The sequence below is a fragment of the Pseudorasbora parva genome, chromosome 20, assembly GCF_024679245.1.
Source record: "Pseudorasbora parva isolate DD20220531a chromosome 20, ASM2467924v1, whole genome shotgun sequence".
NCBI lineage: Eukaryota > Metazoa > Chordata > Actinopteri > Cypriniformes > Gobionidae > Pseudorasbora > Pseudorasbora parva.
The window spans coordinates 34,581,958-34,607,418 of NC_090191.1; the positions used below are offsets into that span (position 1 = coordinate 34,581,958).

At 37.0% G+C, this 25,461-nt stretch overlaps 1 protein-coding gene and 1 long non-coding RNA gene across 4 annotated transcripts; one reads left to right on the forward strand and one right to left on the reverse strand.

Annotated features, from left to right (window-relative positions):
* Window positions 1–25,461, forward strand: ppfibp1a (PPFIA binding protein 1a). Its single transcript, XM_067426929.1, has 25 exons — window positions 1–154; window positions 12,873–12,955; window positions 13,746–13,951; window positions 15,673–15,762; window positions 15,922–16,035; window positions 16,163–16,273; window positions 16,868–16,960; window positions 17,377–17,497; window positions 18,390–18,451; window positions 18,679–18,763; window positions 20,168–20,244; window positions 20,560–20,636; window positions 20,925–20,976; window positions 21,898–22,057; window positions 22,199–22,328; window positions 22,427–22,558; window positions 22,648–22,798; window positions 22,918–23,029; window positions 23,158–23,246; window positions 23,392–23,511; window positions 23,598–23,723; window positions 23,806–23,994; window positions 24,145–24,297; window positions 24,701–24,766; window positions 24,866–25,461. Exons 2-25 carry the CDS (start codon window positions 12,892–12,894, stop codon window positions 24,941–24,943), a joined length of 2,658 nt encoding a protein of 885 aa, XP_067283030.1. The 5' UTR covers window positions 1–154; window positions 12,873–12,891; the 3' UTR covers window positions 24,944–25,461.
* LOC137049015 (uncharacterized) lies at window positions 4,945–8,938 on the reverse strand. Of its 3 annotated transcripts, none has more exons than XR_010899554.1 (7): window positions 8,336–8,938; window positions 8,121–8,236; window positions 7,661–7,743; window positions 6,540–6,621; window positions 6,344–6,419; window positions 6,113–6,179; window positions 4,945–5,543 (listed from the first exon to the last, which is right to left on the reverse strand). It is a non-coding gene; the product is annotated as an uncharacterized lncRNA (long non-coding RNA). The 3 variants fall into 3 exon arrangements; XR_010899553.1 differs by having other exon boundaries at window positions 6,113–6,182; XR_010899555.1 differs by having other exon boundaries at window positions 6,113–6,182; window positions 7,661–7,779.

Below are 25,461 nucleotides of genomic sequence, written 5' to 3' on the forward strand. Positions count from 1 at the left end.
TTCCACTTCTGTTTTCAGAGGAGACACGCGTTCAACTCATTTGAGCACTTTAATATGAGGGACGCTGGGGATAATCCGTCGGTTTCGGACACATTCAGCTGCTGAAGGAAGTTTGTCATTTCAAATAACTTTAGGACCCTCATTACAGTTGAAGGTAAGTCATTTATGATATTTGAAGAAGCGATTAAGTAATAATAATGCAGGTTATCTGTATCGCACCTGAGAGTCGTTTGATCGATTGTTGTAAAGTTTTTTTTTTTTTTTTTTTTTTTTTTATTACTTTTTCTTTATCTTCTTTTTTTTCTTACTTAATTATGCATCCCAAACACTTTAAATACACGCATTTTATAAATGTATTTTATACAAAAAAAAAAAAATAGTTTTGCTGTCTGTTTACCTTTTTATGCGCCCTTCCACTTTTTGTGAGGTAGTGCTATAACTCCAAGGAAAATAAAATCTGTAAAAAATGTACCTTTATGGGTACAGCACTGGGGCAGTGCCCTTAAAAGGACACCTTTGTACATTTCCCCCTAAAAGATGCATATTAGTACCTTAGAGTAGCAATATGCCCTTGCTATATATATATATATATATATATATATATATATATATATATATATATATATATATATATATATATATATATATATATATATATATATATATATATATATCTTTTGCTGAGAGTGAAGGACATGAGCCAGAGGAAGGTTTTTTATTTTTTTAAACAGAGCAGAAATTTCTTGTGTGACTCTTGGTGGTGCACAGTAAAGTAAAGCACTGTTCTAATACTGAGTGGAACTGTAAAGACTCTAAACTTGAAGTGTGTATGTCCTGTGTTTACTCTTACTTCTAGGCTGGAACTGTGGCCTTTCACAGCGAGAAAAGGTTAGCCATAACATCAGGGACTTTTTTATTCTTCAGATTAGACCACAAATTGCTCCCATGCAGGCTTGAAGTGTGGGTCAGATGTTTCCTATCTTGTCCTCCACATGTTTCCTTGTATTCATTTGAACAAACTCAGACCAGCTACAAAATGTCAGAATCAAAGCCGTTTGAAATCTTAATTGTGTTTCTACTTTGTTGTGAGTGATTGAAAGAAAAGCTCTGTTGGCCATCATGATCACACAAAATATGATCAGTTGATCATAGAAAGTGTGTGTGTGTGTGTGTGTGTGTGTGTGTGTGTGTGTGTGTGTGTGTGTGTGTGTGTGTGTGTGTGTGTGTGTGTGTGTGTGTGTTCCTTCATAGTAGATTATATATTTAACTAACTAATATTTTGTATGATTTTTAAAATCCAAAAATGTTTTATAAAGTTTTTCACCCCCATTATCAATTGTATTTTTTTAAATAATAGTAATAATAATGCTGAATGATCCTGAATTGAATAAGAATATATGTATGTGTCATTGATTAAGGGCTTTACTGATGGGACAGTGGTTTGGATAAGAGGTGTCTGCTCTTCATCAGCCAACAGCTCATTTCTCTTTGAGAGAGATTCTGCGTACATTCCTTGCCTTTAAAGCTAGTGATAAGAGATGGGATATGATTTTACTTTGATTCAGGAACTTAAAGCATATGATTCTCTATGTGGAAATTTAAACTCAGATTCTTCCACATCCAGTCGAATGATTAGCAAATGGGATCTCAACACTAGGAGCTTTTTTGATGCTAAAGGCCACATATGTGTCACATCTGTGTGTTTGTATGGCTCAGTAGCAAGACACGTCTGAGGGGTTGGTTGTATTTAGGACTAGGCTCAGCCTGGACAATGACACAGGCAGTGGGTTGTTTTTCTTTCACTACCCCCACTCCATCCCCTATCTCCACATCTGGCCAACGTCAGAGTATGTAAATAAATAAAAACGACTTTTACCTTTGAATGAGTAGGCCTGTCTGGGCACTGAGCCAATCAATACCGTCCCTCCTACAGTGCTTTGGTTAACAACCCTTTAAGGGAATATGTGGTCTGCTGATTTACTAGCAAAACATGTGAATTAATCTGTGTGAGGAGCTTGACAGTGATTTGGCCTGAGGGCGGCCTCTACGATATCTGTGTTTAGAGGAAGCGCTGATTGTGGAGGTATGTGAGGGAGCACACATCTGGAGGAGTTTTTCAAGAATCCGAGAGATGGGGGAGGGTTAGGGTCTCGATGGAGCTGGTCATCTGGGTCATGGAGCGATTGGTGCATGGTACTCCTATAGAGAGTGGCGAACCCGATCTATTAAGAAGCTGAAACAAAACATTTAGTGCAAGGGCCAATTAAGTCAATCTGACTGTTTTTCCCCCTTCTTTCCGTATGGAAATGTAATTCCTCACTCCATTTGTGCCTGATTAAAATCTGCTGCGTTCACTACTGGAAAGTATTGTTCAAAAGTTTGTTGGGAGCCAAAGATCACTTCACACTATCATGAGGGGCTCTCTTTTATCCATATGATTTTCCGTCCAAGCATTGTAAAATGGAAAATCTAAATATCCATGAGCTGAACAGAATGGAGCTGGTTCTCATCGGAGATAGAAACACAATATGTGTGGTCACACTTGGGTCAAAGCAGGTAAAGAGGAAGGACACTAAACATAAAACATTAGGGTAAACGTACACTGTAAAAAAAATTTTTTTTTTTTTTTTTGTTGTTTAACATAAAGTTAGTAACTATGGAGCCAGAATGGTGACTTTAAAATTTGGCATCACAAATTAAAATTGTCATTGAAAACAAAAGCAGAACTGAAAAAGGAAACATTGGCATTGAAACATTTGCATTGAAAACAGTTGTATTGGCATTGAAACAAGTATTGGCACTGAAAAAATAAAATTATTAAAATATTACAATCGTATTCTTTTATTGAATTGGGATTTATTTGTATTTTTCAATGACAATCTTCAGATTTTTTCTTCATGTCACTCTTTTTCAGTGACAGTTTTTTTTTACAATGTCAGTTTTTTTTCAATGTCACTGATTTTCAGTTTCAACTTTCTGTCACTGTTTTGGCGTGGAACCTGGTTGCCTTAATTTTGAGTTTATTGAAATTAAAAATTTGATTCGATACAATGAAGGAAATTTGTTAAATAAATAGAAACTCAAAATATTATTGTATCTGAACCACATAAAAAATTTGATAAATCATGAAAATAGCAGCATTTGGCTTGTTTCATTGTGTGTTTTACTGAAATAAAACACACAGTTACCCAATATGCTTACAAAATCTTTAAATAATATTTTAATAAAGGTTGTCGAATCTCAAAAAATGTTCATTGTATTAACTCAATTTTAAGGCAACCAGGTAACTTTTTTTTCTCAATAATTTTTTACAGTGTACCTATTAAGCTCACCAAAAGCTACACAGACATTTTTGTGCACAAGGTATTTGTTTCAGTACAAGTTATGTTAAAATAAAAGATTAATCTCTCACACAAATATTTCATTTTATTTAAAGTGACAAAGGCATTTAAAATAAGATTTGTATACTGTAAAACATTTTTTAGAAAAAAAAGTTACCTGGTTGCCTTAAAATTGAGTTCATTAAAATTAAAAATTTCAATAAACTGTTTTAATTTCATTAAACAATTTTTTTTACAGTGTACCCTTTTACCCTGATCCCATTAAGCTCACATTTTTTTGTGAATTTTGTGATTTTTTTTTTCTTGTTTATTTTAAACAACATTATTTAAAGAATAACTTTATAAAGATGAACTTGTCCATCCATCCATCAATCCATCCAGCATCTTCCACTTATCCAGGGCTGGGTCACGGGGGCAACAGTCTAAACAGAGTTACCTTGAAGTGTCAACCATTAGTTAATATTTAAAGTCTGTTTATGAAGTATTTACATAGACGTTCAATGTGGATGAGCTTAAAGGGTTAGTTCACTCAAAACCGAAAATTCTGTCATTAATTACTTAACCTCATGTCGTTTGACCCCCGCAAGACCTCCGTTCATCTTCGGAACACAAATGAAAATATTTGTGTTGAAATCCGATGGCTCAGAAAGACCTTCATTGACACCAGTGTCTTTTCCTCTCTCAAGACCCATAAAGGCACTAAAGACATCGTTACAAAGCCCATCTCACTACAGTGGCTCTACAATAATTTTACGAAGCGACAAGAATAGTTTTTGTGTGCCAGAAAACGACTTGTATAGTGATGGCCGATTTCAAAACAAAGCTTAGAATCGTTAAGAATCAGCTTATCGATTCATGATTCAGATCACCAAAGTCACGTGATTTAACATGAAACGATACACTGATTCATAACGGTTTGAAGCTTTGTTTTGAAATCGCCCCATCACCATATAAGTTGTTATTAAGGGGTTTTTTTTGCGCACAAAAACAAAAAAAAATTCTTGTCGCTCTTGCCACTGTAGTGAGATGGGCTTTGTAAAGACGTCTTTAGTGCCTTTTATGGTAGCCTAGAAATCTAGACGCACCCTAGCGGCAGCAAATTTAATTTGCCCGCAAGTGTCATCTAGGAACTCTCAATACCCTTCTGAGCTGTTTTCCTCACAATCTGCACAGCAAAAACGTCAGTGTTATTTCAACTCCCATAGTGTTAAATTTAACACTTTTCCAGAGTTTATATAATTCTCACCAGTTTAGAGTTAAAATAACACTTTGGATAGTGTTAATATTTTAAATCCATAATAGTGTTAAAAATTTAACACCTAGAGTGTTGTTTCATAACACCATTAAGAGTATTTTTTACACTAAACATGTGTTGCTCCCTTACTCTTAAAGTGTTAATTTAAATCATTCAGTGTTATTTTATAACACTTTAAACAGTATTTTAAACTCTGAATCGTGTTACTCCCTTACTCATAAAGTGTTAATTTAAATCAGTGTTATTTTATAACACTTTAAATAGTATTTTTAACTCTGAATCGTGTTACTCCCTTACTCTTAAAGTGTTCATTTAAATCATTCAGCGTTATTTTATGACACTTTAAAGTGTATTCATGACAGTTTACTTACATGCAATGTTCTGAAAATGCTTTTTTACTACAGGAACAAATAAATAACCATATGAAGAATAACTTTTTTTTAATAGACAAAAATATCTAAGCACAACTGAACTCTGCACATTCACAGAGAAAATAATGGTACAACAAAAGTCTGTTCATTGTAAAGTTACAAAATAAAGAATGCAAAGAGTTGTTTTAACAAACTAGTTCTTTATTAACGAGCAAGACCCTTTACATCACGGAAGGTTAACTTTTAAAATAAATGAATAAGGCACAGTATAGGCATTTCTATCATCAGAATTATATTAAAGCTGCTTATCAAGCAGTGTGTAATACTTCAAGTCCTGCATGTCAGTGAATATATGTCCTGTATCAGTGAAGTTGGTTCAGTACCTTCAACTTTGCAACAGAACAGCAGTACTTGAGTCAACACAACATTCAGCAGATGAAAAACAGTAGCAGGGTATCTGTGGATCAGGTTGTGTCCAGTTGCCAGTTGCTAACAGTACAGTTCAGTTCAGTCAGAGCAGGGAAGGTTGTGCAGATCCAACTCTCTCGAAAAATCCTGGAATGCTGGTTCCCTAGCCTAGACAACACAAAACCAGACCAATTACAATTAATATTATTTGTATTTTATAAATACAGCAAGTTTATGGTGGAAAACTTGCTGTATTTAAAGGGTTAGTTCACCTAAAAATGAAATTTATGTCATTAACTCCTCTCCCTAATGTCGCTCCACACCCGTAAGACCTCTGTTCATCTTCACACACAGTTTATGATATTTTATATTTAGTCCGACAGCGTATCTAAGTGTATGCACACTATACTGTCCATGTCCAGAAAGGTCATAAAAACATCATCAAAGTAGTCCATATGAGACATTGGTTAGTTGATTAGAATCTCTTGATTAAAATACATTTTGATACAAAAATAACAAAAACTACGAATTTATTCGGCATTGACTTCTCTTCGTTTGTTTTCAAACCTCAAATAAAGATTCAAACGGTTATGAATCAGCGGATTGATTTATGATTCGGATTGTGTGTCAAACTGCCAAACTGCTGAAATCACGTGACATTGACAACATGAGGGCGAGTAAATGATGACAGAATTTTAATTTTTGTGTGAACTATCCCTTTAAGAAATCTCACTTACTAGTCAGCTGCTGGAATGATTTTTGTTCCCTTCTTCCTGACTTTGTGATACGCCGAGATTTCCCAATCTGCTGAGTATAAAATCAAACAGAAAACATCTACCTGTCAAATAATGAAAACAATTTGTTTGACTTTTTTTGTATTTGTAATGTTAGCCAAATACCAACAAAGCTATGATTATTTTTGATTTTTGTGCCCATGATTCTTTCATAAGTTATCTGTTAAATCTTACCATAACCAGGGAGGTTCTAGTCTGTAGTCTTCAAGCACCAACCCCGGGCCATACATGATGCATTATAGAAACACTCCTAAAAACACAAATAGAAAAAACAATTACATTTAAACATGAAGGCATATCCAAACATTAACCAAAAGTTAAAATGATAAATACATTTTGCATAAATATTTAATATGAAAGAATTACTTACCCATTCTAAAAGTATTAGTCCTCCAAATAAAGAAATTGATTGAGGAGTTGTTCTTCTGTTTTTCAGTCATATGGTAGGTGTGCTGGCAAACAAGAAAAAAAGATAGTTTGAGGATAAAGAAATACTTTACGTCTTAAAGAATACATTTTTCATTACTTTTAAACAGACCCCATTCATAATGAATCAATTATATTAAAATTCCTACCTATGTGCTTCAATCATTTCAGCAACAAGTAGGATAAAGGGATAGTTCACCCAAAAATGAAAATTATCCTATGATTTACTCACCCTAAAGTCATCCTAGGTGTATATGACATTCTTCTTTCAGACAAATACAATAAGAGTTATATTAAAAACCGTCCTGGCTCTTCCTAGCTTTATAATGGCAGTGAATGGCTGTTTCTGTTTTGAATCCATAAAAGTGCATCTATCCATCATAAAAGTGCATCCATCCATCCATCCATCCATCATAAAAGTGCATCCATCCTTTAAAAAAGTGCATCTGTCAATCATAAAGTTATACATAAGTCTCTGGGGGTTTAATAAAGGCCTTCTAAAGCAATGGGATGCGTTTGTCTAAGAATTATTTCCATATTTTAAACTTCATAAACTAAAATAACTAGCTTCCGACAGTACGGCCGTATGCAACGATTTACTTAAAGAGGAACCCTTGACTCAAGCAATGTGGGTATCTTTTATGATGATAGATGCACTTTTATGGACTTTAAAGCATAAACAGACATTCACTGCCATTATAAAGCTTGGAAGAGACAGGACATTTTTAAAATAACTGATTATATTAGTCTGAAATAAAGTCATATACACTTAAGATGACTTTTGGGGTAAGGAAATCATGGGCTAATTTTCATTTTAAGGTGAACTATCACTTTAAAGCATTAGTTCCCCCAAAATTTTTAATTCTGTCATCATTTACTTACTTTTTTCTATTCTTTCATGATAATTTTCTAACTACCATTCTGTCATAACTATAAAACCTGTCAATAGGTGATTTGAATTGGTATGCACAGAGGTCATATTTGTGCTTTGTTATAAATAAATAGTTTTGGACCAATAATCTTCCTAGACAAGAACTACACCTGTTTTCTATACCATATACATACCTATTTTGCTGCAGAACAAAAGAACTGTCATCTGTCAGCCTTGGTTTCATTCTAGAGGATTGTTAAAAATCATGTTGATGCAGCTGTTGAAGACAGAGACATCAGACAGGTCACATTTTCTGTGCAAAACAAATGAGGTCAACATTTTCAGACAAAAAAGGGTTCATGAAACAATCGTGTCTTTGAATCTGGATTACTACCCAATACAAATCAGACACAACGATTAAGTAGTGCAATAAGATTACAGTTTGGTGAATGAACAATTAATTAACGAAGGGAAGAGAAAGCGTTAACGTTACTCCGTCTGATGCTGCTTCCTCAGGGAGAGGTCACTGCAGCTCGTCTGTATAAAACTCTTAAGCAGCCTTTCAATCAGCATAGCTACTGAATGTGTTTTTCAAGACACAACTACATAATTATACAGTAAAAATACATATTAATATAGGCGTGAGACACTTACTTTCTCGGTGTTTTCTCTGTTCTCCGTTTCCCTGTCCCGGTGTTTTCTCTGTTCTCTGTGATGCGGTGAAAACTCCGCGTGGCGCGTACACCACGAGTGACGAGTCTAACGTTAGTCTGAGAAAGTTTTAGGCGCGTTATTAAAGCGTCAAGTTATATATCGTTATAAAACAATATGTCATAAAAAACGTTGCAAATTAGGCTAAAAACACTTACTTTCGGTGTTTCCTATATGCAAGCAACCCTCCTCGTCGTCCGCTCCGTGTCACGAGTCAAAGTAGATGCCGCATGTGAGAAAAAGATGCCTCGTTTAAGCGCGCAGAGCATTTAAATATCGCTTTAAATCAATGTTATAAAATACATATTGTAAATGAGGTAAAACACTTACTCACTGCGTTTCCCTGTTAAAAAGCAACCGCCTCAGGTGTGCTCGAATCACGCGTCAACGAAAATGCCTCTACAGGAGCTGTTTAGCGGTGCACAGCACATTAATAGTTATAAAACAATATGATGTAACAAAATGCATATGTAAATACGATGAAACCAGGATAAAACATGCAATATCAGCGTTATCCCTCGTTCCACGGCGCGAGTCAAAGAAAATGGCGTCTGTGAGAAAAGTTTAAGCTTGTTTCACCGAAATGCCCCGGATGTAATTTTACTCTCTCTCTCAGTGTTGATATTTAACTCTACTTATGTTCACCAGTCAGAGAGTGCGGTTTACACTAGTAGTGTTAATTCAACACCAGAAATGTAACACTTTACTCTAAAAGTCCTTAACACCAGGATTTCAACCCATTTCAACACTGGAGATTTTGCTGTGTGGACGGGCCAATCACGTTGCGTATAGAGTCGGTGGGCGGGGCCATAATGACGACGGCCGAGTTGCGTTTGCGTGCTTCTAGTAAACACAGAAACTGGCGAAAGGCGGCGGTCTTTCGAATCAGCTCTGACCGCGACTCTGGAAGACTTGGAGTTAAGCTTTTCTCTGAGAAAAGAACAAAGAGCGGCACTGAAGTCATTCTTAAAAAGGAAAGATGTGTTCGGAGTTTAGCCGACCGGATACGGCGAATGTTTAATCAGTCAGCGAGCTCCCCTTCACCGTCGTTGCTCCGGTTGGTGTAGCGCTATCCTATCGCGTGCAGAGGGAGTTTGAAAGACAACCATTTATCCGCCCCTCAGATTGAGCTGTCTATGGTGAGTTTCCAGACCAAACATCTTGATGTGGGTCTGGCTTGTCAGGCTACTTTTATGGGTCTTGAGAGAGGAAATGGCATTGGTGTCAATGAAGGCCTTTCTGAGCCACTGGATTTCAACAAAAATATCTTCAATTGTGTTCCGAAGATGAACGGAGGTCTTACAGGTGTCGAACGACATGCGAGTAAGTATTTAATGACAGAATTTTCACTTTTGGGTGAACTAACACCCTTTAAAGGATCACACTGAGCTTAATTGGAACAGCAAAATTTTTTTTATTATTAAACAAAATTTAAAAGGAAAATTTTGCTAAAATAATCTAGCTCATGTATTAAGTTTATACATATTTTAGTATGGTACGCTATTATTAAAAATATTAATGGAATTATACTTTTTCTTATCACACTAAAGCTGTGCTTTTAATAAGAGTTAAGCTCACTTTAAAATAATATGAAGTCTTTTAAAAGTGACAGCAGTGTAAAACCACAGAACATCAAAAACTGTACATTTACAATATAATGAATTTAAAAGTACAAGCCAGTAATGCCTGTGAAGTAATATATTATGTGTAGCACACCATCTTATCAGCTAGTAAGCTAACAATATTCTGTGGAACCTGCACTATGTTGCTAAAACTTTTTGGATCTAACTGTAATAATTTTCCACATCCAGGTTCCAGGTTATAATATGTAAAAGTCAAAACATTGATCTCTTAATTTTGCAATAAGTAGCTATACTTATCAAAAATAAAGGCTTAAACATCTAAAAAAATGCACATAGGGACTCTTTCTGGTGAAAGTTTTCAGACAGCTTTCAAAATGGCCACCGGACCGTGTGAACACACAAATACCCATATCTCAGTGTGCAATGGTCTGATTAGCATGAAATTACAGGAGGTATGTAGTAACAAACACATCAATTGGTTATGACATCAAGTAGGATAAATATATATATTTTTTTTATAATCTGATCTTAAAGATAGTAGTTTGCTTGAGCTTATACACTGCATCTGGATTTCATGTAGTATTGAATTCTTATTGTGTATTCTTAAACTAGTCAAATTAGTTCCCTGAACTTCTCAATTTGTAATCATAGAAGCAAATATTCAGTTTTCAGAGTTTGTCTTTGCACTATTTGGAGAAGCTGCCAGAAGTCCAGGGCTTCCCCATAGGAAGTGATGTAGGCAGCTGACTAAATACAGCTCCTTTTCCCTCCAGGGATGTGAAGAATGTTTTCCGTTTGCCAAAAGTAACTTGAAAAAGCTCTAGATTTCAAGCTGGGGCGGACCTTAACTTTGGCCAGTGTTTCCACAGGTGGTAATGGGTCTGGGTCTCAGTTCAATCCAGTAGATCATAACTCGCCTTTAGCACTTTTTCATGTTGATCTATGACATTTAGGTGAGGATTTAGTTGTTGTTTTGTGGTCATGTGGGCTCTAAAACATCTTTGATTAGAAAAAGGCTACTCGCCATATGGTGTATTTTGAACAAGCATTGTATACAAAGGACTCATTGACTTAAAATCTGATATCCATAAACAACGCCCTGACCAGCTCCTCTTGCTAAATAAAAACTGAGGTGACGCGGGCCAGTCTTGCCCTTTCTGCAGTCCTTGTTGATCAGATAAGTGCATAATTGAATGAGAATGTAGCTTGTATCTGTTCTCTTTCTCTGGGGGTCAGTGGTAACCACACAAACAAAGACTTCTGTGTTTAGTTGTTGAGATTTTCTGCTCTCTCGCCCAGTCAGTAACCAAATGAAAAGGGTCATTCCTGGAGTTGTTTACCCCATTGTTTTGGCTTGTGCTACTGGTCACAATAACAGCATCTTGTCCTATATAGGGGTGGGTCAGTATGGGATGGTTTACTAGTGGTTTCATTTTTTTCTAAAGTTTTCAGATATTTTTTAATTTTGATTTTGTTTTAGCATGCTTTTTAAGCTTTAGTTGTTTGCATGGTAAAACTCGCTGAACAGTTTATCCCACTTTAAATAAAGCACCATTGTGGCGCCCATTTTAGAAGGACGTCTTTGTCTAATGTGTTGCATCGCTCCACAAGATCATAAAAAGCAAAGTTATCAAACTAATAAAATTGAGGGGGAAAAAAAGATCTTGAGATCCTGAAATCTGTTTTCACGTCCTTTGTCCTGTAAGCCTGAAGTTCACTTATTTCTTATTCCAATATTAATGTGATTTTATCAAAAAAAAAAAAAAAGTATATTTATATTCAGATGAGTATTTTTTGTACTTCAGCTTATAAGAGCTTATACTTAGTTTATTTGCCAAGGCAACATTTTTAACTTATTTAAGTTTGTCTAATATTTATATCCTATTTTAGCTGTAATTTAATTAAAGAAAATGACTGAGTAGTTTTAGACAATAATAACAGCAGCACTGTCCTGCATACCTTAAGGATTGTAGCATGATTTGGTTCTTATTACACGACTCTGTGGACTGCTTGGTTCTGATTGGTCGATCGCGCCATTCCACTGTATGTTATTCCCTGATAACCTAAAAACTGATAACACAGGCTCATCCGGGTAACACAAGTCAGCGTTTTACACTTGCTTGGAATGCAATTTTTGTATTTGGTCAGCTAATAAAATACTAAAATTCAAATCAATATTTTGTGTAGAATTATTTAATTGTCATCCGGATACAAATAGGGTACACATCTTACTCTCTCGATTTATACAACTGCAGCAGCTGCCTTTTTATTTTGCAATGGATTATAAGATAACTAACAGGTAAGATTTTAAATCGGTTTCATCTCAAATTGATATATCTTATACCAATAACTATTTATGCTGTGTAATAAGTGGTAGATTGTACCGTATCCCTTAAATGCCTGTCTAGCTTGAACAGCTTCACAGAAGCTTTGCGTTTTTGTGACCTAATAAAATATTTAAACTCAATTCAGTACTTTGTATCTAATTTTATGTTCTGTACTCTTCGCTGTCTGGGGTTTTCCCTGTCTGGGTTTATTCTGCACTAACAACCTTCTGGACATTAGCTCTTAGCCCATGTGAGCAGCTACTCATGCATGTTTTAAAATTGATTACAAATTTTTTGATTTGTCATAGGTGAGGTTTATCCATCTGTGAGATTGAATTTGTCTTGCCTAATGTAAGTTAATTTTGAAATGGTAATTCCAGGATTTATTCAGGGATCCAACCTCTTGGGCGGAGTAGGGCTTCTCTTGAGCTGTGAGCCAATGGCACTAGCATGCCAGACAATGAGGCCTGTGGGACTTTGTTTTGAAGGTCTGGAATTCCAAGCATTCCAACGCACAGTGCAGAAAAGTCCTGGGAGAATCATGCCATTATCCCCACACACGAGTCCTCACAATTATGCGTAGTAAGAAAGAAACGCCTCATATTAGTGCCGGGGAGGAGAGAGGGCATCAGATGGATTTGTTCCCTTCTCTTTTATTAAAACGTTTGCTATCAGATGTTGTATATACTGTGCATGATATATATGTACTTTATATAAAATTTTTGCACCACTAACGCCATTTGAAGAGTTCTATCCTTGCTTACCTTTGAATGTTTCTTTTGCAGGTTTTCTTAGAAGGTGATCATGATGTGTGATGCCAGTGAAATGTTGGCGGCTGCTCTGGAGCAGATGGATGGCATCATTGCAGGTACAAATAAATAAATGGATAAAATACTATGCACACAAAATATTCTTTCTTATGTGTATTATCTACAGCTTTACACAATCATCAACAGTGTGATCATGCCTATTAAAAATAGACACGGAAATTATTTGAAGGATTTTTTAAGAACAATGCATAAACCCGCAACGGGAATGCATTTGCACGGTCTCTGCAGATTTGTAAGACTGAGAGTATGCGTGTGAGGGAGCTACATTACAAGCTTTTTCCACTATTTCAGCACTGATGAAATCTAATGCTTATTCAGTGTGCGACCACATCTAGTATGTCCATCTAACATCAGGGACACATCACTGAAAAATGAATGTCTTTGCTTGGAGCAAGAGTGAGTCTCTTGAAGGTTATGCTTTTCCATTCACTCTATAATTATGGCAGTGGACGTCCCACTGTTTACAACATCTTGCGAGAAGCCATCCGAGTTGTGCGGTCGCAGTCATCCAATCTGTGTTGTTGGGTTTTTTTTGTAGAAAGTGTTAAAAGTGGCTACATGGTTGCCCATGGTTGTCTGTCATATTTTTCCACTTTTTTTTCTTTTCTTTTTTTCATTTATGCATGTTAGAATTGTTCTCTTTTTTATATTAAAATGTATCTTTTTTTTTAATTGCTTCATATGATTAAATAAGATGAGGGCTAGTAAAAAATGACTAGGTAAAGATTCATGTTTATCATCATCAGCTGAACATAGAGCCCAACAAACTTCACTCATCCCTAAATCCCTAAATCCCTTCACTGATCCTCATTCTTTCACTTGTCTCAGGTTCTAAGGCCATGAACTACACCAACGGCCTGTTTGATTGTCAGTCACCAACTTCACCATTCCTGGGCAGCCTTCGGGCACTGCATCTCCTGGAAGACCTGAGGGCTGCTTTGGACCTTATGGATCCTGAGGAAAAGGAGAGTCTGCGCGGGCAGGTTTCTGAAACCACAGCTGAGGGTCTGATGGAGTGGCTGCAAGGCAAACTGGTGGGTTTCCCTCAGATCTGGTTAAAGAGACAACTGTTAAGTGCTACTACAAAAATAATGGTTATGTTGACCTGTATGTTTTTATATACAATTTAATTGAAAGTTTGTAAAAAACAAAACAAAAAAAAACATGCTTTTTAAATCTTCTGCAAATCTGTCTCTTAGTTACTGTGAACCAAACTGGATATTAAATCATTTATATTGTTAACATTCTCATTATCCTGACTTGTATGAATAGAGTTTGACTCATTTAAATAACCCAGCGGTTCCTAACCAGGTTGCCAGGTGTGCCATAAAAACTTAATAAATTCCCAAAAATAAGTAAAAAATAAATACTACAAAAAATATACATCATTGCACTGTCGGGCTGAAACCTTGTATCTCTATATTTTGTCATTATTTATCAAATTAATGCTTTACGCTCCTTTACGTCCTGTGGGTTTTTATAAATATTTAACCAATAAAAAGCATTTTAGGTTGGCCTCTCAAAGTGTCAGTCAAACTTCATAACTCCACCCGGATAACCTCATAACTCCATAACTTTTGTATTTAAAAAGCGGAGAATAGTCTTGGTCTTTGCCAACTAGTTGAAGCAAATATACGGTTTTAAATATCCTGTGCGTAGTGCTTAATTTTTTGTATCATGAGATTTTAACAAGAAAATGTGGGCGCCCATATAGCTACAATAAACTTATCCTGTACGTCGATTAAACTTAATGCGATGCAATTAATGCCTCTGATTAAATAATCTGGTCAAGAACCATTATAATGGTCCGTTCAATTTCGACAACAGTTTTATTTAATTCCATCCAAATGCGATGATAAGTAATTGTTGTTTTAACGTCACCTTCTTCATCATACTATGACCTATATTATATTGTGCTCCTACCTCAAGTTTCACATTAAATACTACTTTTAATATAATATCTAGTTTGTATATGCCATTTGAAGCAATGCAAGTTTTGCAATAATTTTATACAGTGGTATGCCGTGTTTTTTTTTTTGTTTTTTTTTACTTATCAAAACTGTGTGCTGTGAAAAAGAAAAAGGACTGACAAAACCTGACCCAGAGATAACCTGTGTGGTACAAATATAGTGCTGATTCCTCAGCCTGAAGGTTTTTATTGATATATGTTGTGAGTCTTGTTTTGTTTTAATTTTTTTCTCTCTTTCTTTTAAGAATAAGGATTGCCATTTTGGCAATAGTTTTTGTAAACTCTTACCCATTTGATGCAAAACTTGCTCTGAAAAAAAACCCTATACCAATGCAGTCATCTGTATGTCTGACGTTTTTCTCCCTTTCCATATCCGTCCTTTACTCCAGCCATGATTCATCTGGATTAAGCACATTTCAGCTCCCCAGCCCCTTTTTCCATATTCAACTTGCGTTCAGCTTTACAAAATTTCCACTCCTGGGCTTCAAAATCTTGCAATGTGAAAACCTTTCACATGCGTCTCATATAGCAGAGTATCACCCGTGTGAACCCCACATGACTCACAGATGGCAGCATGTGATTTCTTTTCCAGGTCCCACTGCATTTGCCTTTATATGGTCTTTTCAGTTAATTTCACTGTGCTTTGTTAAATGTTTAGAGCCTGCTAATTCGAGGGAAAACGCAGTTTTCAGACTACCTGTAAATCTGGTGTTCTCATTTGGAGGAGCGTTTTCATGTATTTTTTTTATGTAGAATGTCTAACACTCAAAGCATTAATGTTTCCAGACCAATGGCCATGGATCTGCAGCAGGGGATTTGGTCTACCAGGAGCGACTCTCTCGCTTGGAAAGCGACAAAGAATGTCTAGTGCTCCAGGTGTGTTGTCAAAACTAAGTCCGGAGAACTATGGGTTGTGCAATAGTTTTTTTTTGTTTTTTTTTCTGATTTGAAATTGTTCACTGCTGCCATTTTGTTTTTTAAATGTCACACATCACACAGAACTCAATAAATATGATATGCACTCTTATCCCTCAGGTGAGCGTTCTGACAGACCAGGTGGAAGTTCAAGGAGAAAAAATAAGGGACCTAGACTCGAGCCTTGAGGAACACTGCATGAAACTGAGTGCTACAGAAGAGTTATTACAGCAGGTGTGTGCTTTTATAATCTTGTGCAATAACAACCTCTGTTTGATAACAAAAGTGCACAGCATTTAAGCCATATTTTTGTAGGGGAGGTCTGTACACAGAAAACTAATATCAAAGTTTTATTGTGTAGGAGCTGCTCAGCAGGAGTGCTTTAGAGACGGAAAAACTGGAACTGCTGACCGAGATATCGAGTCTGAAACTAAAGCTAGCTGCTGCAGAAGGGGATTCTAGAGAAAGTGAGGTAATGAGCACATTTCTACCTTCACCACTATGAAATTTCATAGGCTACAGCATCCCACTAGCCTAATAAATTACAGTTTGCAGTGATTAATCAGAACCTTAAAAGTGCTCTCAATGCAGAACAGAGTGAACTGTACTGACAACCTGAACATTTAATGAAATGAAACCTGGCTATTATGGTTTGACCACCCTGTGGTTTCCATAGTGCCATTCATTGCTGCTTAAGCCTCCTGCTTCAGGGTGAGAGAGAAACTCTTTAGTGTCAGAGTCATTTCCTGTTATAAAACTTTTTTGCCCATTTGAGTCCAGACTACACTGGTCCCATTCAGCTTTCCCCTACTTGCATGCATCCAGAGGGGAGTTTCAGTTTCAGAAACCAGAAATCCACGGTGGACCAAAATATAGGCTAGGTTTCCTTCACGTTAGATGAAAATATAGATTTCATTTTAAGTATACTTTGTAAAGGTTTTAAGTGTCCTTGAGTGTTTTTCTTTTCTTCATTCAAGCAACTGAAAGATATTGCAATTTGCAAGTCTTTTAGCTTGTCAGTTTGTATACAAAACTCTTCTCGTCTCGACTTGCTCTGTCTCTTCAGGGTCTTTATCGGGATGTGAAAGACATGCATCTTAAGTTGACTTCTATGGAGAACGAGAGACAAGAACACGAGAGAAGCCTTGACTCTACCAAAGTAAGAGTGCCTCATGGTCAGGTGATAATTACACAACATGAGATTAACAGCATTGAAGCGCAACGGTCCATGAATCACTTTAGCACAAAGAGAAATCCTTGTGTAGTTGACCCTAACCTCACAGACCAGACACTGGAATGTGTCAAGCTAGTGAACTTCATCCTTATGCTCAAAGCTGGACTGATTCATATAAAATCATATCTCTCTAGTCAGACACTCAGTGTCTTTTTGCTTCTTAGATCATTTAAAATGGCATTTGTTCACATTATAGTTACCCACTGTTTTCTTGTGAGATCATTTTCTGTGCTGTGTTTTAAATAAAGAACTAAGTCAATTTGGGTTAGGCATGTAGTGAGCTTATTTTTAGGTCTTGAATTGGATGCTGGGAGATGTTAATTTTGCTTTTGATTGGTCAGGAGGAGCTGAAATTACTACAAAAGCAGTTGGAAGAGAAAGAGCAGGAACTTAGAAGACTCCAGGACCAGGCCATCCCAGAAAGCCCAAACACAGAGCAACTATCACAAAGCAGAGAAAAAGGTACAATATGAACATACTGCTATATCAACAACATGCCAAAGTTTATTAGAAATGTGACTAGAGTGGATTCAGAATAAAATGTATATTAGTATATTATACGCATACATACACACAGATCAGGCATAACATCATGACCACTTTCAAGTGAAGTGAATAACACTGATTATCTCTTCCTGTTAGTGAGTGGGATATATTAGGAAGCAAGTTGTCCTCAAAGTTGATGTGTTAGAAGCAGGAATGGGCAAGTGTAAGGATTTGAGAGTTTGACAAGGGCCAAATTGACCACTTTTTCACTTCCAGGTGCTAGTTCAGAGCCAGTGCTAGTACCAGTTTGGAGTTGGTTCGACCTACAAAGTGGATGTACACACAAATAAAAGTCACATGACCAAAATGTATAGTAAATAATGTGTGGTCGCAGACTTTTGGAGCCCATTGTATACACTATCCAAAGAGAGCCCTGCACAGACACATTTTACAGCTAATAAATCCATTCGCAGCTGAGGCTATGCACTTTAAATGGATGACACGGGAACAAAAACAGTTTAGTGTGATAAAGGAGAAACTGTCCTGGCATACTGTAAGAAAAAACAAAAACATTGTTTTGGAATGCATGACGTATGAAGGTTTGTATTACACATGTCTAGACATGCTTTTTGATTGATGGTGACCTGATTTTGGGCGCAGACTCTCCTGCTCTTTAAACTGTGTGCTTGTATTGTCTTATAATATTTATATTACACTGCAAATCCTCTTCACTTCCAGCAGGATGGGGATAACAACTGTGCCATTTCTGGGCTGTTTATTTTAGTGGTTAAAAGATTTGTTAGAGGCTTCAGTCTTGTGAAACGGTTCACATGTTGAAGGCTATAAGATGATGTTTTTGTGTGTTCAGAAATGGAGGTGCAGAGAATGAGGAGCGCGGTCGAGTGTTTGAAGGCAGCTAATGAAGAGAAGGTATAAACAATAGGATGTCCTGCTGTCACATCAACCACCTGCCAGCACACAGATTACTTCATTTATAATTATACCATCATCTTGCTAATTTAGCAGTCTTTGCATAGATGCCTGTAGAAGATTTTATATACACTTCTTATATATATATATATATGTATATATATATATATACAATTTTGCAATATTTGATATTAAATTCCATGTTGTTTTAATCTAAATCTTTTTAGGATCTTAAGATAAAAGAGCTGCACCAGTCTCTGATCCGTCACAAGAGAGTGCAGGATATGGTGATGTGTGTGCAGGCATCGAAAGGTGAGCATTCAGACATTATTAGACATTATTTCCTTCTGCAATAATGTAAAACCACTGATCTTCAGTTTTTGAATATCTTGTTACCTTTTTAAAGTGACTTGTCAGTTATATTTAAAAAATAAATATCAGCTCTTTATATTTTCTTTGAACTGATCTTTAATCTTTTATCTCGAGTGTTATTGTAAAGGGTTTCTCAGCCGTTGTCATGAAACAAACCACTTGTTGACTGAGAATATATGCAGTCTTTGAGTTCATCTCCAGATTGAACCCCCATTGTCCACACCTATATTTAAAACCCCTCTCACAATTTCCATCCAATAAAATATTTTAGAGCTTGTCATAACTAGAAAAATGTATTCATTATTAAAAAACACAAAATAGTAAGATTTATTTTTCTTATTGTAGTTTATTTTAAAGGCACAACATGTAATATTTTTTGATTAAAACCACTAGAACAATGTTATATATATTTTGTTGACTTGTGTACTTCTATTATCTCCCAAAAGTTCCCAAGAATGTTTAAATCCACAGAAATAAGCAAATTAACCATCACGCGAACCATGGCCATGTGTCGTCGATCATACCCGTCGCATTATACCCGCGTCGGGTTTTATTTTGTTGAAACCATGGAGGAAACAACAAAGATGCTTTAATATATTATGTTTTTGTTAGACAAGGGAACAACTGTTTGGAGACATTTATAGACAGAATTTAAAGTATTTTCTCCATCATACAGTATAAAATGAATTGCATGCCATTTAGCAACACAAGCCATCCAGCAATTGTTCATATGTTCTAACATCAATCTAAATCACTCAACAAGTCTCATAGCAGCCGCAGAGCGAACGTACAGAGTAGCATTATAACATCATTTTCAACACTCAGATGTCTCTAACAGCGTTATGTAAGCCCATATAGGCTAAACCAGAGGAAGTGGACGCGGCGACTGTGGCATAAAGCTCCGCTGCTCACACTCGTCTTTCATTAGCAATCGCTTCAGCGGCTTTGTAATACTCACACAGCACTCAGTCCTGCTCTGCTTCATACTACAGTAACGTTAATAATCTCATCCATGAAGGTGATTTCTGCCTGCATCCCATCCCCATTCTTTTTCACTGGCTGAGGTGAAGACCACATCTCCCAAGATTCTGCGCTCAATCAAGCTACGCCTTTGTTTTGAAAAGGCGCCCTCTAGCAGCTAAAATCTACATAGTGGGCTTTTAGTGCTTGTTTTGTTTTATTTCAAATAATGATTTGCTCAGTTAGCATCACTCATGTCTACTTTTCGTAGTGTTTTTATGACATTTAAAATATTCAAAATATTTCTCAGACAGCTTTTGTCAGCTTCCCAGTCTAAGAGCTTGGCTGATTTATCCTGTCTCATGACTTGGTCTGTTTTCCCAGACAAACCCATGGAAGAGGACACAGGAGAATGTGACACAGAGACGTTCTCTACAGGAGGCACAGAGGAAACTGATGAAGTATGAAGGGTCTCTCACACACACACACACACACACACACAGTTATGATCACAGGATGTTCCTCAGACTTCCTTTCAGACCCCCTCCTTGCAGTACTTTCATTGTGATGGTATGACAGAAAATAACAATTTAACCATAACCCTTTTTTTGACGGGGAACGTCTCTTGTTTTTGTTTGGGAGTAGCATCCTGTGATTCCAGGCCATTGCAAAGCAGCCACTGCCTGCTCCTCTTGTTCATTGAAACTTGAGTCCTCAGGGGAAATATTCCACTGATATTCTCCTCACATGCATCTGTGTTGTGTTCTCTCACACAGCCTCAGCTCATTCCATGTTCAGAGCTGCTCCCTGAAGTAGACCTCACCAGAGGGACCGCACTCGGACCCACACACAGGTCTGTTTACTTACTCTAGACAGCTTTCATTCAAAGTGTGTTTATACAAACATATATTATGTTGATTCAAACACATGTATATAAAAAATACATTTAAGGTAAATATAAGTGTTTTAAAATGATTTATAGAAAAGAAAAAAATCATATCAAGATCTTCAGGGAGAATATAGTGCCGTTTGTGCATAAAGTAATGGCATACCGTTTTATACTCATTCTTATTTTACTTATTGTATTATATGACTTAAATGAGTGTTTGTGACATTTATTGATTCTATTTTGCTTTTTCAGTGTCTCTGCAGTACAGCAGCCTGAGACTTCCCGTTGGACAAGCAATAATGAGGTACTGACTTGATCTATATTAGAAATGATGAAATGTGGTCCAGGTATGATGTTACTTTGTAGGCCAACTGGTATGTAGCATCACACTGGTCCATTGAGAAAAACCCAATAGGATTTCTCCATAGGTTTTTGGATTATAACTTTTATTAATTTTGAAGCAAAAATGCAGTTGCCAGAAGTAATAGGCTAATGGTAGACTACAAATGAACTACACTACGGTCGCTCAACTTCAACGTCACCTTCAATACGCTTCCGGCAACTCTTTCAGTTTTTATCTAAACATTTTCAGAATGCTTGAGTTGGAATAGTTTCTAAGCATAATGAGGCTGTAGACGTTTCATCTCCTCGACAGCCTATCTAGTCCCATTTAGCCCCTTGTTATCAACTGCCTTTTTCAAGACACATAACAGCTTAAAAAATCACAAGTGGGGTAATACTTATGTATTTTATGTCATAGAATAAAATGCAAGTGTTGAGCTTTTGTTCATCACAGACCTTATTTCAGCCATTTAATCAAAAACCCAACGAGAAAACCTCCTGACTTCAGAACGATGGAACTAGAAGTGCTAAAATGGTAACACACTTCTGTCATAGCTTGTAAACACTACTATTATGAGATTCTGTACAAATGTTGTAGACTGCATATTCAGCTTTCCAGCGCCCCCTAATGTTTTGCACAGAACATTGTCACTGTCCTCATGTTCAGCACAGTGGCTCAAATGAGCCTGACAAAACCAGATATTTCCAATAAATCAGCCACATGACTGCACTGGACACTTTTGATGAATGATGCTAATTAATAAGCATTTAATTTGTTTTTAATTAGAATAATCACACATGAGGTTTTTAGTAGCAATCATTTAACAAAACAAAATGTACAGCCTTTTAACCAAGACCTTCAAACTTTCTTGTAATATTTTAGGATGAAGGTGGTAAGAATGGAGACTCTCCATCCATCTCCCCCACTCAGCCCAGCTCAGCGGGGAGCGAGAGATTTGGCTCTAAGAAAACGCGTTCCTCTTTTGGACGGGGCTTTTTCAAGATCAGAGGAAACAAGATGACAAGCAGCGCCCCGAGTCTGGGTGAGTTATAAAGTGTTATATAATGTTTTACTTGAATAATTTAAATAATACAGCAATTATTTTCACATTACAGTAAACTTGTGAGCATCTTTCTTGGATGTGTTTTTTGTAAGATTAACCCTATTAATGCATTATTGGCAGTGGAAGGAGAGCGCAAGGGGGCGGAGCACCTGGATTTGGCCGGAGCTCAAACTCAGAAGCCGAAAGCGTTAGAGACGCTCTCTCCGGAAGGGAAGAAGAAATCAAAGGGGATCATGAAGTTACTTGGAAGGTATTTTTAATGTCTTTGTTAACATGCTAACACCAAGCTGCACTGGTTATTAAGATGAAGACATTGATTCTTATGCACATGCTTTATTCCTGCATCAGGATGAAGAGAAGTCAGTCCACGTCCTCTGACCTGGACGATTCCCCAGAGGCAGAGTTCAAGAGAGGTGGAGTCCGAGCTACAGCAGGACCCAGGCTGGGGTGGTCACGTGATCTGCAAAGAAGCAATAACAAGTATATTCAGTTTGTTTGTTAAGGAGGTTATTAGAGGGTTTTTTTTGTTGTTGTTGTGTGGTAACATGAATTGTTGACATCTCCCTCAGCAAGCTGGACAGCCCATTTTCCGGCTGGAGTAAAGAGCAAGTGTGCGAGTGGCTGCAGGAACAGGGACTGGGCTTGTATATAAATCAAGCTCAGCAGTGGATCAGCTCTGGACAGACCTTACTCAAGGCGTCTCAGCATGATTTGGAAAAGGTCTCCTGAACAGCCCTACGTTTTTTAAAAGTTGCACACACTTGACTTCTTGTCAATATTTATTTATTGATATGTAACTAGGTTATTCTGTGTGCTGTATGATTCTGTGTCTGCTTCAGGAACTGGCCATCAGACATCCTCTACACAGAAAGAAACTGCAACTGGCTCTTCAGTCGCTGGGCTCAGAGGAGGAAGACGCCATGGGTAAACTGGACTACAACTGGGTTACACGTAAGTATTAACAGTCAGTCATTTGTTTCAACTAAAAAGATTAAACATGTCTTTTGTTGCAGTTGATTTCTAATGTTATTTAGGACTGATAGTAGGGACGCACCAATAACATTTCATTTTCATAAAAGGATGGCTGGATGACATCGGCCTGCCTCAGTATAAATCTCAGTTTGATGAGGGCAGAGTGGATGGGCGCATACTTCACTATATGACTGTGGTAGGTGTCATGATCAGAAATCATTTATATATGCTAATTAGTCCATCAATTTCTTTCTTATTGTTAATGTTGAAAGGTCTTTACTACAACATTTTTGTGGAAACCGCAAAAAAATGTTGTTTATTCTCAACATTTCTTTGGTTAGGATGACCTGCTGGGTCTGAAAGTGGGCAGTGTGCTTCACCATCTCAGTATGAAGAGGGCCATCCAGGTGCTACGCATCAACCACTACGAACCCAACTGTCTCCGTCGCAGACCGACAGAGGTAGCACACCCTGACATCAGGCTTCGTGACTCCGTTCGCTTAGAATATGTCTTTGACTGTTGCTCTATTAATTTCCTTTTGATTAGAATAATGCCACGCCAGCAGAAATCTGTCAGTGGACCAATCACAGAGTGATGGAGTGGCTTCGTTCAGTGGATCTGGCAGAATACGCACCCAACCTGAGAGGAAGTGGAGTCCACGGAGGCCTAATGGTACATACAGTGGAGAAGTAAACAAGCAGGAAGTTTTCATCCAAGTTCCTTTTCACTCATTTTTTTTACTTGCATTTCTCAGGTTTTAGAGCCTCGTTTCAATGTTGAGACGATGGCTCTGCTTCTTAACATCCCACCAAATAAGACACTGCTGAGACGTCACCTTGCAACTCACTTCCATCTTCTGATTGGCTCAGAGGCACAAATGCGGAAACAGGAATATCTCGAAAACCCAGATTACACTGTCCTCACGGCAACAGCCAAAGTTAAGGTAAGTAGCCATAAGTGAGGTTGCCTCTGAACTTACCTTATATACACACAAAGAATGATATACTTTTTGTACACAAACACACTTGTATAATGCAACACTAAATATCTGTTTGATAACTTGTGAAGTTTTACCTGTCCTTTCCTCTTTTAGCCAAGACGTCTGTCATTTGGAGGTTTCGGGACATTGAGGCGGAAGCGTCAGGAGGAAACAGAGGAGTATCTTTGCCCCATGGATGTGCAGATGCCTCAGAGCAGCAGTTTCCATAAAGGCCTCTGCATATATGAGGACAGCTTAGAGCAGCAGGTATTGGCAATTCCAGACGGATCAAAGTAATCAAAGTGCAAATCTGTTTAAATGGCAGCTTTAAAGGGTTAGTTCACCCAAATATTAAAATTGTCATTGTTGTTCCAAAACTGTATGAGTTTCTTTGTTCTGCTGAACAAAAAAAAAGAAGATATTTGGAAGAACGTTTGTGACCAAGCAGATGGAGCAACACATTGACGACCATAGTATTTTTTTTCTTTTCTACTATGATAGTCAATGGTTGCTCTCTCGGCTTAGTTACAAACAGTCTTCAAAATATTTTCTTTTATGTTCAGCAGAACAAACAAACTCTTACAGGTTTGGAACAACATGAGGGTGATTTAAATGATGACAGAATTTTCTTTTTTGGGTGAACTAACCCTTTAATAACTTTTCTGGACAGATGGAGGACTCTGAGGGCACAGTGCGACAAATCGGCGCCTTCTCAGAGGGAATCAATAACCTGACAGTAAGATAACCACAATAATACTCCAGCTTACTGTATGTGCTGTGGTCTCTCTTGTCCTTGCCCCAGTTCCTTCTTACACTCATGTCCTGTGTTCTCCAGAGCATGCTAAAAGAGGAGGAATTCTTCAGGGAAGCATCCTCTCGTTCACCTGAAAACAGCACCAATGAGGAAAACTAAGAATGTTTGAACATGACCATCATCACTCAAGTCTATAGCTGTGAAATTTCAAGACAAACTCAAACCCTACAGCAAGACACTGTGATTTTACAATGAAAGCAATAAGCTCCACTCTGAGTGAAACGCTAAAGGATTACACCATAAATACAGTAGAATATTAAGTCAATGGAATGTTATTTATTAATTTAGGATCTGCAGTATATACCGTAACTCAAACAGTGTTTATACGTGTTTCACCAAGCCAAGACTACATATAAAAACAGCTGTTCGTTCTTAAAGATTTTTAGTCTTTTATACTCTAAGCTATTCTGTGAACATTTGCTGCATGTTTTCACCATTTTTCTATTTGGTTACATCATTTTATTGGGAGAGAAAATGTGTTTATTATGCCTGCAAACTCTTGATATTGTTATGCTATAACCATATCAGTGAATACCATGTACTATGTACTGTTCTATGCATGTGTGTGTTTATGTATGAGTGTCAAAGAAATTCAAATAAAATTATTTTTTTCCAAA